A 14,054-nucleotide genomic window follows, 5' to 3' on the forward strand; every position below is an offset into this window, starting at 1 on the left:
TGCTGGTAGATATTAGACATATCATAGCAGGTTTTTATGTGACTAAACTAAAGTTCACTTCACTCACCAGGAAACATCAAAGTAGAACTTTTGTGGAGATTATAGACCTTTCTAATACTTATCCCTTCATATATTTTTTATGCTACTTACAAAATTGCCACCAGTCTGATTCCAATGACAGTTTTTAAAATATGCATATGAATGAATCTTATGGCAATGCTTGCAATAAAATCAGTGTTTGCATATTCTCTACCCATTCTTGCCCCACCTCTTTTATTTTAAATATTTGGTTTTATATAGTTGTTTTTTTAAAAACTTTTCCCACCATCTGGAGGCTGGAGATATGTTCATTAGTCTATTTTGTAGAATTTAAATGAATCTCTTTAGAAGACTAACTTTTCCTTATGTTCTTTGGGTTGGAGGTGTGAATTCATCAATGAGACAAAAATCATAATTAGATTAACTACTTTATCTCATCATAAAAGATTCATTATAAAAGATTATGTTGAAAGGGAAATAGGAGAATAAATTGCTTTTTCCCCTGGATCCCTGTCAAGTTCTTTTCCCCTTTATATTAAGAAGATATTAAATTTGTCCATGATTTTCTGGTATGCTTCCCAAAGTTTATAGAGGGGAATTTTTAAATGTGAAAACACAGACTTTTCTTGATTAGGACAACAAATTTCATATAAGTAAAAAATATTTTTGAGATTAGGTATGCTTATATGTATGGCCACTGGGAGTCCCTTTTTTATGTCTTGGCCTAGAATGACAATGTTTGATTTTAGTGACTGACTACAAAGAAGAGTCATAAAACTCACTTTATCTAGGCATACTTCTAACATTATATATTATACCAGAGTTCCATCTACAGGTAAAAAAGAAAGATATATCTATATTAGCAATTTTCAAAGGCCAGAGATTGATCAGAATGAAGATAGTCATGAAATGATGCTAAGGAAGATCTAAGCATCATGAATCAGAGATTTGAGAAATGGAAAATTGGATCTTAATGAAAGCTAGACAAACCAGAATGACTGAAGGGGAAAGGAGAATTTGAATGTAACCTTGTTCATTACAGATGACTTTTCAGAGCCTCAGATTAGATATTGCAGCATACCCAGATGAATGACATAGGGAATACTATCAGAGTGTGGAGGAATCATTATTTGGGAATGTCTTCTCATATTATTTTACATTCATTACCTTTGTGCCAGATATCAATGTAAGGACCAAAAGAAGATAACTAACAGAATCATAATTCTATCTCAAGTGTCTGTTCTTTATAAGAAAGTTTGTCCACTTTACATTTTATTCAGGGATATAAGAAGATAGCCTTAGAGTGAATTAATAAATGAAGTGAATTTAGACTTATCTTAAAAGTATTTTATTTTAGAAACATGAATAAAAATGTTTCCAACTTATTTCAGATCTAGAGAATGTAGTTATGGCAAGTTATGGTTAAAACGGGTCTAAGAAAATGAAAGCACCCTTTATATTGACTCTCTCTACTATTAAGCATATGCTATTTGAAAGAAAATATAGTCCATGATCAGTGAATAAAAGGGAAGTTATGAAATGCCTATTATTTATGCTCAGGCCTTGAAAGGTTAAAACTTTACAATTACATTTATGAATGTAATGAATTTAGGGTAATCTTCTATGGAATTGAGAAATAATTGATTAATCAAATACTTTGTGACATTTGTGACATTGTTGCTATGATAAAAGTGAACTCAACTTTAACTTGCAAATTAGTCAGAAACATTAATTTTACAAATGGAAAAGTGGCTGTGTTAATGACCTTATTGTATGTTCTGTTTGAATGAATAGTGCACCAAGGAATTTAATTTCTTTCACCCAATAGACTGAAATTTTGGAAATTAATGTTATTGGTACATAACTCTTTTCACTGATCATTTGCTTTTGAAGATAATGCAAAAATCTCATATTCCAAATTTTATGTTGGAAAGATAAAACAAATATGTGCAGAAATTAACCTTTTTTATTATATTATATACTGTAGTAGTAAAGTTTGAAGTGCATGAATAAAAAGTTAGTGGAATTACAGGAGGAACAATCTATATAGCAATAATAGGTGCATTCTCTGTGCATCTGAAAGAAAAGGATAGAGTTTTCACTCATTTTGGCCTAAAACATTGTGTTCAGGTTCCCAGAATTCTGACATCAGAACCCAGATAACACTGATTAGAACCATAGGGCTTTACAATAAAAGCTAAAATATTGACCATATGATGGCAAAAAGTCTTTTATTTTGTGGTTAAATTATTCTCTTCTAGCTACTCTCTGATGAAGTTGGTGGTGCTGTAGAGGAGGACCTCCTTCTCCGACTCAAGGACCGAGATCGATCTGCACTGTGGGAACCATCCAGGTTCAAGCTTTGCATGTGAGCTTCCATGAACTTCCTTTGCTGCTGACTGACTGTTTCACTTATCAATACAGGGAGGGCTTGAATGCTACCAATCAAAGTCTCTAGTTTATTTTCTAGAGTAACGACCCTCTTCTCAAAGTCTTCACTTCTTTCATTTAGATCAGAAACCATGTCACAAATGAGGCTTTGTGTCTGAAAAAGAAGAATATGATACATACATAAACAGTATGAAGAGAGGATGTTGCCCTCCTTGTCCCAGAGAATGCATGAATATTTAATACTCAGACTAGAAATGGCCTCTGTCTTTCTGCCTCTGTTTGGGTCTCAGTCTCTGTCTTCTGCCACCCCCACCCCTTCCCTATTTTCTGTATCTCTGTTTCTCTTTCCACTCATTTATTCTATTATTCATTTATTGGCAGGTAGGTAGCACAATGTTGGATCTGGTGTCAGGAAGATATGAATTCAAATCTTGCCTCAGACACTTACTACTATATAACCCCGGGAAAATCACTTAACCGGTTTTTGTTTCAGTTTCTTCATCTGTAAAATGAGAATTATAATAGTGCCTATCTACTTGTTAAAGATAAAGTGAGATATTTGTAAGGAGTTTTACAAAACTGAAAGTGCTACCTAAATGCTAGCAACTATTATTAATTCATTTGCTGCTCCATTCAGGAAATGTTTATTAAACATAATGTCAAATATTAGATTCAGAGAAATAAAGAAAAAATTAACCAAATAGCATTCTAAAGCAAAAACAAATGAGTGCGACCATTGAATAAAAATAGTAGTCAAAAACTTCTTAATGCCTTGGAAATATCACTGTATATGAAGCAAGAACTTCACCTCTTCATCTTACCTCTGCTATTTACTACGCGGTTAATTTGGGGTAAATCCCTTTGTCTCTCTAGGCCAGGGGTCATCAACATATGACTTTCAAGCCATATCTGTCTCTTTTGAGGGCCAGATATGGCTCTTTCTGCAGGAGCCATAAAGTCAATTTTTTTTCAGGCGCTGTTACAGGAGCACGCACTGTGAGCACTGTACAGCTCTCACGAAATTACATTTTAAAAAATGTGGCATGTATGGCTCTCATGGCCAAAAAGGTTGCCGACCCCTGCTCTAGGCAGTAGCTTTTATATCATTTCTTATGGAGAAAATCATAACCATTTACTGGAAATTTCACTTTTCTCCTATCTTCCTCATTTTATAACCCTTTGACATCCCTCTTCTTTGTTCCATCCTAATGAGGAAATGTTCTTTCTCAAGGCCAATTCCTTTACATGTACCCTTATTCTCACCCCCACCCTCTCCTCTTAGAGATTTTCTGCACCGCCATTTCTCCTTTCTCTAATTTCCATTTGCTCCTTATCTGCTGTCTATATACAAACAAGGTTATAAACTCAAAAAATGGACTTCAGGACTTGGCAAAAAAACCTCACAATATTTTAAGTAGGAAATTACTTTTAATTTTTTTCCTTCTTCTGAAAAACCTACAAGACATCACTGGATACAAGGTATCCCTAGTATAATTCATACACCAAATCCTACTCTTGATATTTCAGGCTAATGATGACAGGCAACATTGTTTTGTCCAGGACTGAATTACAATGAGCATTGAGGTTATTTATAAAAATTATAAATGCCATTCTATTGTATTCTAACTGATTGCCCCTTGACAAAACACTTCAAATTCAGACTAGAGGGCCATGAAAATACATCTGGCTTTTGGCAAAGGAATGTGTTAACTTACCTTGGCCAGGTCCACCAATGTATTTGCTTGCTCATTTAGTTTCCTCTGTTCCATTTTTACACTTCTTAATCTAAGAGGTAAAATTTAAAGTCAGATAGTTTTTTTCCTTTTTCTTTCATTTATCGTTTTCCTCCCCAAAAGCATGCACAAAAATAACAAGAGCAAATAACTGCATGAATGCCTTGAATATTTGGGGAAAAGTCAGAAATTGGTTATGTATCTGGTATAATGAAAAGCATGCTTCTTCAACATCACAAAAAAAGAGCAAGAAATGTGATGTCCTCAGGACTATTATCCACCATGTGATTTAATTGTATTCGAAAGGGGGTAATACAGATTTATTCATATGAGAGAAAGCCACATCATTCCTTGAAGCTTCGGTATCATGACAAATAGACATAGGAAGAAACACATAAAGCAACTGAGGTTTTATTAGTGTTATATAACTACTCAGCACCTTCCTATGCCTATATGAACAGATACAATAATTAGCCCTGTTTAGTCTGGAATGGATTGGGGTAGGCATTTGGACTGATGAAAACACAGTGATAAGTGAGATTCTTATTAATTTTAAACACAACTTTTATTCAACCAGCAGCATATTGAAACTCTAAATGTTCATAAATCTTTTACTTTTTTCCTACTCTATTTAGCTTGATACTGTATTTCAGTAAAATTGGTTACCTTTATAATTCTGCATATTTTATGTATTTAAAAATATAATTTTGAGAAGGGGTCTATAAGCTTTACCAGGTTGCCATGACCCAAAAATGTGTTTAGAACCTTTGTTCTGAATAGAAGTTTCCAAAAGATTATTTTTCCCCCCAAATCCCATGTATCATTGTAAGAGATAGTTTTTATATACTAACCTGATATATACTTTTAAAAAAATGCTAAATCAGTAAGTTCAGTATAGATTTGCATTATGGTACAAGGCAAAGAAAGTGCTAGATTGGGAGGGTGGAAACCTGGATTATAGCGTTACCTCTCCTACTAACTGAACAAAGTGCATCTTCATTTGTATAACAAGGAAATAGACTGGATGTTTTCCAAAATCAAACGAAAGCATATATAAAGTACTTTCTAAAAATATTAAAGCACTGTGGTTGCTATTATCTCTCATTATCATTATCATCACCACCACCACTACCATCATCATCTTAGTTCCCTTCCAGCTATGAAGTTTTATAACAGAACTAGGAAATTCATATGGCTTTGGATACACAGTTTAATTATTACTTTTGAAGTTATGTTGAGGAGATAGATAACTGTGCCCTTAGATCATGAAAAAATCAGAGACCATCAGTTTAGTGTTTTATAAACCAAGAGATGGTGCTTATTTGATCTTGTAGACAAGAGAATATTATACTTGTATCTAAAAGTAGAATTTTGCCCATCACATTTTATCACAGAGCTTTGAAAGGTTAACATACATATATATGAACTGAACTTTGTTTAAAATGTTAAGTACTCTTGACCTTGTCTATCATGTTAAAGATCTAATGAGAAATGGTTTTATTTTAGCTGCAGCTGCCAGAATAAAAGGTAACATGTAGGTTTGTATGTTTTGGGTTTTTTCCCTCAAAGTTAAAAAAAAAAAAAGGAGAGGGAAGAGAAGAGTAAGAAATATGTTGATTCCTTCCTTGTGAACTTCACTTATCACAGAAAAAGACCATGAATTTGGATCACATTTCTATGGTAGCAATCAGACTACTGAAATTCACAAATAAAGGATCTGCTGGTTGCATGCAGACAATAGTAAATTCTGCAAATGTTGAGCAGAGTAGCTCATACAACTTACTTCCGAGCTCTATTTTCATTTTGTTGAAATAAAAAGACAAAACAAAAGAAAAGAAACTGTAAAATATATTGGAACAAAAGAACATAGGAAGGTGTTCAGATGGACACAAGGGGTCAATTTATAAGCTGGAAGGTCCTGCACTAATTCTGCAGGTTCATAAAATTCAACAGAACTCTTGTGTTTGTATTTTATACTCCATCAGTATTTCCACATTACTATGACACCCCCATACCCTCTCAGAAATCGCCCTTTCATTTGGCAAATTCTCCTAAAAGTTTTGGCTATGAACATTGTAATAGTAATATTCAAGGCAAGTGAGTCTGAAAATGGAAAAGAATTATCCAATTTTCATTCATAACAAAGAAAATTAAAAATGAGGATGTCTTGGTATCTTTTATATATGAATTGATATTAGAAAGAATACTATGAGGATTTTAGATTGAAGGTGAGCACCGTTAATATGTGATTGATTTTAAGGAACAGATTCAAAATTGTCACAGAAATTTTATTTTAGTATTTTCATACATCTTAATTCATTTTGAATTCTTGAGAAGCTTGGTTTTTGAGAGCAAGATAATTAAGTCTATTATTTTATGCATATACATATATTAAATAAATTGATCTACTCATCATTCTTTCTATCTATCTATCTATCTATCTATCTATCTATCTATCTATCTACCTATCTACCTACCTACCTACCTACCTACCTACCTACCTATCTATTTACCTCCTATTATCTATGGGAAGGTTCATAGTTATTCATGGGCATATAAGTGGGATCATAAAATAATACATTTTAAAATCAAAATCACCATTAGAAAGAATAAGAACATACTAGATTTAATAGAGCCATAGCATGGATCTGTCAATCCAAAAGATAAATTGTAGGGGGCAGCTGGGTAGCTCAGTGGAATGAGAGCTAGGCCTAGAGACGGGAGGTCCTAGGTTCAAATCTGGCCACAGACACTTCCCAGCTGTGTGACCCTGGGCAAGTCACTTAATCCCAATTGCCTATCTCTTACCACTCTTCTGCCTTGTAGCCAATATACAGTATTGACTCCAAGATGAAAGGTAAGGTTTAAAAAAAAAGACAAGTTGTATTATTGAAAATTCTTTTAAAATTAAATGGCAGGGAATAGCTGGGTAGCTTAGTGGATTGAGAGCCAGGCCTAGAGATGGGAGGTCCTGAGTTTAAATCTGACCACAGATAATGTCTAGCTTTGTGACCCTGGGTAAGTCACTTAACCCCCATTGCCTAGCCCTTACTGCTTTTCTGCCTTGGAATTTAGTATTGATTCTAAGGCAGAAGGCAAGGATTTAAATTTTAAAAATTAAAAAAAAATTTAAATGGAAAAAATCAAGAGGTCAATTATTGAGTAGTGGGAAAAGTGTTAAGGGTGTTGAGGAAGAAGAAATAGGGGACAGGGAGTGGAAGAGAATAGCCTTAGCAAAAACCATTAGATTTGTAAAAAATTAGCTAATAAAGCTATACTGGAAGAATTTACAAAACAGCAAAAAATCAAACAAATTAATTTTCAATATTCATACGACTATCAGTGTCTAAAGGCAAAAAATCTCACTGTACATGAATGATTTGAATCAAAGATCTTGCCATAAGAATCAAGCTTGCTTTCACAAAGTAAAATAAAACTACCATATATTGTCAGAATAAATATATATTAAATATACTTATAAACCCACAATTGAACATTTCTTGAAAATATAGTTTCCTAAAAAAAAAAGGAGGGATGGGTCAGATCCTAGGAATAGCCAGAGGGAAATCATAAGCATAATATTGATTAGCAGAATAAGATCTATATTCTTTGAAAATTGCTTAAAGTTCAAGTCAAAAATGTTGGAAATTTACATAGAAACAACAGTGTAGGCAATGTCTGATATGGACAAAAGATAATAGGATTCTCTCAGATCCTTCTACCACAATTATGGCATAACATAATACTGTTAAGATAATCTTAATAATATTTGTTAATACTTTTAGGATTAGTATTTGGATTATGCTTTCCAAAATCCTTTTTATTTTATATATTTTGACTTATATGAGTTTATGTTTGTACATGTATACATAATACGCATATATTTATTTGTAATTATATCCATTCATGAACAAAATGATTTGTATTCCACTATTGACACAATGCTAATACTTACCTCTCCAGACCTGCCTTTGCATCTTCATATGCTCTAATCAGTCAGTCAGTCAGTCAACAAGCATTTATTAGCACCTACTATGAACCAGGCACTGTGCTAAGTGCTGAGGATACAAAGAAAGGCAACAAAACAGTCCCTGCTCTCAAGGAGCTCTCAGTCTAACTGGGGAGACAACATTCTATGTACAAACAGGATAGAGAAGGAGGAGACTTTAAATCTCTCAATGGGAAGACATTAGAAACAATAATTTGGGGAAAGGCTTCTGGTTGAAAGTTAGGTATTTATTTGAGACTTTAAGGAGCTCAGGAAAGCCAGGAGAGAATTCTAGACATGGGTGAAAGCTCACAAAAAAACATAGGAGATGGGATGTTTTGCACTAGGAACAGAAAGAAGACCAGTGTCACTGGATCACAGAGTATATGGGGATGAGTAAAAGTCTAAGAAGATTGGAAAGGTGGAGGGGAGGCAAGTTATGAAAGCATTTAAAAGCTAAAGAGAGGATTTTATATTTGATCCTGGAGTCCCTTGACTTTATTGAATGGGGTGGCGGTTGGGGTAACATGGTCAAACTTGTGCTTTAGGAAGATCAATTTGACAACTGAGTGGAGGATGTACTAGGGTTGGGAAAGACTTGAGGAAAGGAGAACATTGAGCAAATGATGGACTGCACCAGAGTCATGAGTTTCAGAGGAAAGAAGGCATATATGTGAGACATTATGAAGGTAGAATTCTCCCATCAATATAGATACACTATACAATACATATGGACATACTGTGTTCATTATATTCACTAATATACGCATACTCATAAGAACAAAAACATATATAGGCTTATCCACTCTTTAAACACATAAACATATAATCAATAGAAAAAAGTGATTATATAGTTAAAAAAATACAAAGATTGATGGGAAAGAGAGGTGGTAGGTACCAAGAGTGTGAGTGAATTGTAAAGCTCCAACAAAATCTTAGTGATGCTGTCACTAAGAAAACTTATAGAAAATAATCAGAAGAAAATTCCAAAAGTTTGTTCTGTTTGAGACACTTAATTTTTAAGGAAACACAAAAGGTCTAATACCTAAAACAGAGGAAGAGACGGAATCAAAAAAGTCTTTTTTTTTTCAATAATCCTCTTTCTGGGTAATGTTAGAAAAGACATTTTGGATCTTTGTAAAATAAATTATCCCGCAAGGTAAAAAACACGATCTACTCCAAATTTTGGGGGATGTAATGAAGTAAAAGGAAATAAAATATTACAGTCAAATGTAATTTTATTTTTCCCTGGGAGAAATCCATACAGTAATGATACAGCCAGCTTTGGGAAGACCTTCCCTAAGTCCCAAAAACTAATGCCTCCAAAGCACCAGCAAATCTTATATATGTATCTCTTATGAATCTTGAAATTCAATTTGATATATAAGATGAGAATATAACTAAATGCAACCATTCTCTTTAACATCAGTATAAAAGCAAGAGACTGCTAAGCAAAGATTCAAGTATATAAAACCATATTAAGGCCATGTTTAGGTGAGATTATAATCTGGATAGAACCTGAAAAATTAAATTATATGGATGTTTCTTAATATCCAAGGGCTTGGCATTATGTTATTATGTTAAATTCAGAAAATTTATTGAAGATTTCTTCTTTTACCCAGATGTCTGGTATCACATAGATCCAGCCTAAATCTCAAAGATCAAATGACAAAGATTTATATGCTTTGTTAGGCAATAAAATCCCAACAGTAACTATAGCAATAATTTGAAAATGTGTAACACATGAAATGAAAGCCTTAAGTTATGCATCCATTAATACATCAAATTGTTATTCCTACCAACGAATTGATATAGAATCTCTCAAGTATGTAAGGAATTTACAAATTGCTTAGGGTTTGAAAAATCTTCATCTCTAAAACAGGCATTACTTTGCTATTTAATGCCTTCTGGGGGAAAAAAAACAACTTTTTCCCCCTAATATAAATCCACAGATGCAACAGTAGAATGGGAGAAAAATTACTACTTACTGATGAATTGCTTGTAAGAATTTACGCTGATGTTTTCTTACTTTTGCATGATCTATCTTTTTTACCAGCTTTGTATTTTTGTAAATTAGCCATGTTTCCCTGAGTACATTGGCAGCTGCATTTTTCACCTATATAAAAAGAAAAAGACCAAGTTTACAAAATCAATATCTGAATCTCCTACTACTTTTCTAGGAGGACCTTGTTCATAAAAATAATTTTGATGAGTTATCTGCTAACCTTTTATTGCATGCAAAATAATGAGCAGAAACACAAAGAAATTTTAATGTATTCTTTCTTATGTACCTATGCAACATTGGAAAGATGTTTTAGCTTTCAAGTATGAAAACATATTAACTACTATAAAATCATAAGAGTAAGTACTAGAAAAGGCGGTAGAGATCACATAATTCATATGTGATCCCTTTGCTTTATAGATGAAGGAACTTAGGTCTAGAAATATAAAGGTATTAAGTAGCAAAATATTAAAGGGCAAACCCAGATTCCAAACCAAAGTGTTGGGATTCTATTTATATTAGGTAGAGATATCTCTAAAAACATACAAAAGGAAGTTTTCCACCATTTTCTGTTTTTCCTTTGTTAATGCTGTCCCCCTTGCTAATCCTTTTAATTCTCTTTATAATCTTTATCAAGAAATTATTATGTTTCCACCTTGTACTGTGATTGTTTTCCTATGTTACTTGTTTCTTAAAAAAAAAAAAAGCAAACTGCCAAAAGCATAAGGTTAGGATAAAAACTTTCAGGCCTGCTCAGTATTACTGTTTAATATGTCGCACAAATGATAATTTTCCTTGAATGGACAATGATAATCTAAATATACATTTATATTTTATTAATGGCACCAAATAAATTACTTTATTTGGTTAAAATCTTCAAAAACTATGAATAAAAGGGAAAGCCTGCCATTCATCTAATTTCAGTGTGGTAGAGCAGAAAAGCAGTTCTGCAATTATAATCAGAAGATGTAATTTCAATTTTTGGCATTGCTATTCATGAGTTGTGTATCTCTGGAACTTTTTTAAACTTGTAAAATGAAAGGATTGGATTGGTTGGTCTTTAAGGTACCTCCTGCTCTAAATCCTTGAGTTTTTTGGACTTTTTAATAGCTAGCATTAGAAATTAAAAGCATACTTAATATGAAGAATAATGAATTTTCTATATGGGGTGGATAGGAGTAAGGAATGAATTGAAGTTAGAAAATAGCCTTTTAAGGAAGGCAGTGTGATATAGTAGAAAAAGAAATAAGGAATCAAGAGGAATGTGCTTGAATTCTGGTTCTGCCACTAATTACCCATCCACTTTGTGTGTCTGGGTTTGTTTCCTCGATAAAATAAGAGATTGTATTAAATGGTGTTTAATGTCCCTTAAATCTCTAACATTTACAATCCTAAAATAATAAATGACCAATCTGAAAAGCATAATGATGCTCGGGGTAAAAGAGAACTTACCTTTTCAGAATGGACAGTCTAAGAACCAAGTACTTGGTAACTCTGCAAAGTGGTGAGATGACTAATCATGTGAAATTATTTTGCAGGTACAAGCATTAGGAAATATAGTTTTTAAATATATTAAATATTTATTATTTATTAAATATCTCTCTCCATTCATTAAATTTATTATTTATTAATTTTATTATTTATTTTTACACAAATTATCATTTATTAAATATATTAAATATTAAATATAAAAATAAAAATATTGATTTTAAAAAGGACTTTCTTTTGGAATATTCTTTTTATTTGATTTGGCTTTAAAACTAGTTAGTACATCTCAGAATAGATGTATACTTATCAAATTTGGGGATCACATGAAATCAAAGCTCATGCACTGAATAACAGACTCATTATTTAAAAAGACCTTTATTTAGGGCAGTGCTAGGCATTATGCTAGGTCCTGAAGATATTTCTACAAAGAATGAAAAAATCCCTGATTGAAATGAACTTAGCATTTAATGGGGCAGACATAAATATAAAATGAATAAATATAAATATATACAAATCTCAAATACAAAACAGTTTGGGAGAGAGGGCAGCATCAAGAGAAATGATTAGGAAAGGCTTCATGCAGAAGATGGTGCTTAAGGCAAAGCTCAGGAGGGAATGCATTAGAGGCACTGGGTGAAGGAGCATGTGGGAAGGAGGGCCAGTACAAAGGCACAGAGATGGGAGATGCAATGCCATTTGTGAGGAACCTTAAGAAGGCTAGTTTGGCTGGATTACCACATGTGGGAGGAGAATTATAGGCAATAAAGCTTGAAAGATAGATGAGGAACAGGTTGTATAAGTTTTTAAAAGCTAAAAATAATTTATGTTTTATCCTAGACTTCTTTGGGAAGCCTATGGACTCCTTCACAGAATGGAATTTTCAAATGTACAAAATAAATTAAAATACAAAATATTACAAAAGAAATGATTCATTATATTGAGATGCAGTTATCAGAATACTAAAAAAAAGTTCACAGACTCTAAGTTAAGAACCTTTGACCCAGAGGCAACAAAAACCATTAGATTTAATTAAATAGGGGAGTCACATAGTGAGATCTATGTTTAAGGATAGATCTTTGGATTCTTTGGAAACAAATGTGCTTATGATGCACTACAATAGTGAGAGACATGAGATAAGGATACCAACACATTGCAATAATTTATATGAAAACTGATGAGATATTGAATTAAAGTAATAGCCGTGTGAATGAAGAGAACAGTTCAGATGCAAGAGATGTTGAGCTGGAAATAGCAAAATGACAACTGATTGGTTTTGTGGGTTAAGGGAGAGTGAGATGTTGAGGATAATGCCAACTATATGAACAGAAGAGACTATCAGGATGGTGAGACTTTCAAAAGAAATAGGAAAGTCTGTAAGAGGCTAGAATTTGGAAGTAAAGATAATTTCTGTTTTAAATATATTTTATTTGCAATGAATCTGGGGTTCCTAGCTTGAAATGTCCAATTTGCAATCTGTGATATAGGAGTGAAACTTAGGGTAGTTTCTTAGAAACTTAGGGACTCTATTTCTGAATCATCTGCATAGAGATAATAGATAAACTCATGGCAACTAATGAACTTATCAAGAGTGTAGTCAGAGAAAAGAAGAGGGAGTAGGTGAGAACTTTTGAGGAGAATCTACAGTTAGGTAATATGAAATAGATGATGAGGCTTCAAAAGAGACTGAGAAGGAATGGTCAGAGAAGTAGAAGAACCAGCAAAGAATATGGCCACTAAGAGGAGAGAATATTCAGTATGGTCAGTAATATCAAATGTAGTAGATTGGTTGAGAAAGATGAGTACAGAGAAAAACATCAGGTTTTAAGAGACCACTGTTAACTTTGGAGACAGCAGATTTAGTTGAGTTTTTAAGTTAGAAACCGGATTGCAAAGGGTTGTAGAAAATGAAGGCATCTGGTGTTAACTAGTCTTTTAATTAAAAAATTTTTTTTCCTTTACAATGTGGCAATCATTATATAAGTACTCTTTTGTTTCTGTCATTCTGCATCAATTCATATAAAACCTCTTAGATTTTTTCCAGGATAATCACATTGATAAATTCTTACATACAATATAATTCCATTATATTACATACAATTATTTGTTCAGTCATTCCACACTTGGTAGGCATACATTTTGCTTTCAGATTTTGATATGACAAAAAGTGCTGCCATGAAGAATCATATACTTATGCATATCAGGTCTCTTTGTTTTCTCTATAGTATAAGCCAAGTAGTGGTGTCACTTAGGTTAAAGGATATGCACACATTAGTGACTTTTGAAATATAATTTTAAATTACCAACTTTTTCCTTTTCTTTGATTTATTCTTTATAATGAAATTACTTTTGAACCTTTTCTTCAAATAATCTTCATTTATATTTTTATTATACTATGATCAGTCAAGGAAATATT

The 14,054-nt window shown here is 32.8% G+C and overlaps 1 protein-coding gene across 1 annotated transcript in view; it reads right to left on the minus strand.

The window, feature by feature from the left end:
* Positions 1-2,296: 2,296 nt before the first annotated feature.
* Positions 2,297-14,054, minus strand: part of KCNN2 (potassium calcium-activated channel subfamily N member 2) — a 216,339-nt gene continuing 204,581 nt past the window's right edge. The window contains exons 7-9 of the mRNA XM_044657609.1: positions 10,140-10,267; positions 4,146-4,215; positions 2,297-2,584 (exon numbers count right to left, since the gene is read on the minus strand). Of these exons, the coding sequence (XP_044513544.1) occupies positions 2,297-2,584; positions 4,146-4,215; positions 10,140-10,267 (486 nt within the window). The remainder of the gene's footprint in view (positions 2,585-4,145; positions 4,216-10,139; positions 10,268-14,054) is intronic.

This window comes from Gracilinanus agilis, chromosome 1 (genome assembly GCF_016433145.1).
Source record: "Gracilinanus agilis isolate LMUSP501 chromosome 1, AgileGrace, whole genome shotgun sequence".
Lineage (NCBI taxonomy): Eukaryota > Metazoa > Chordata > Mammalia > Didelphimorphia > Didelphidae > Gracilinanus > Gracilinanus agilis.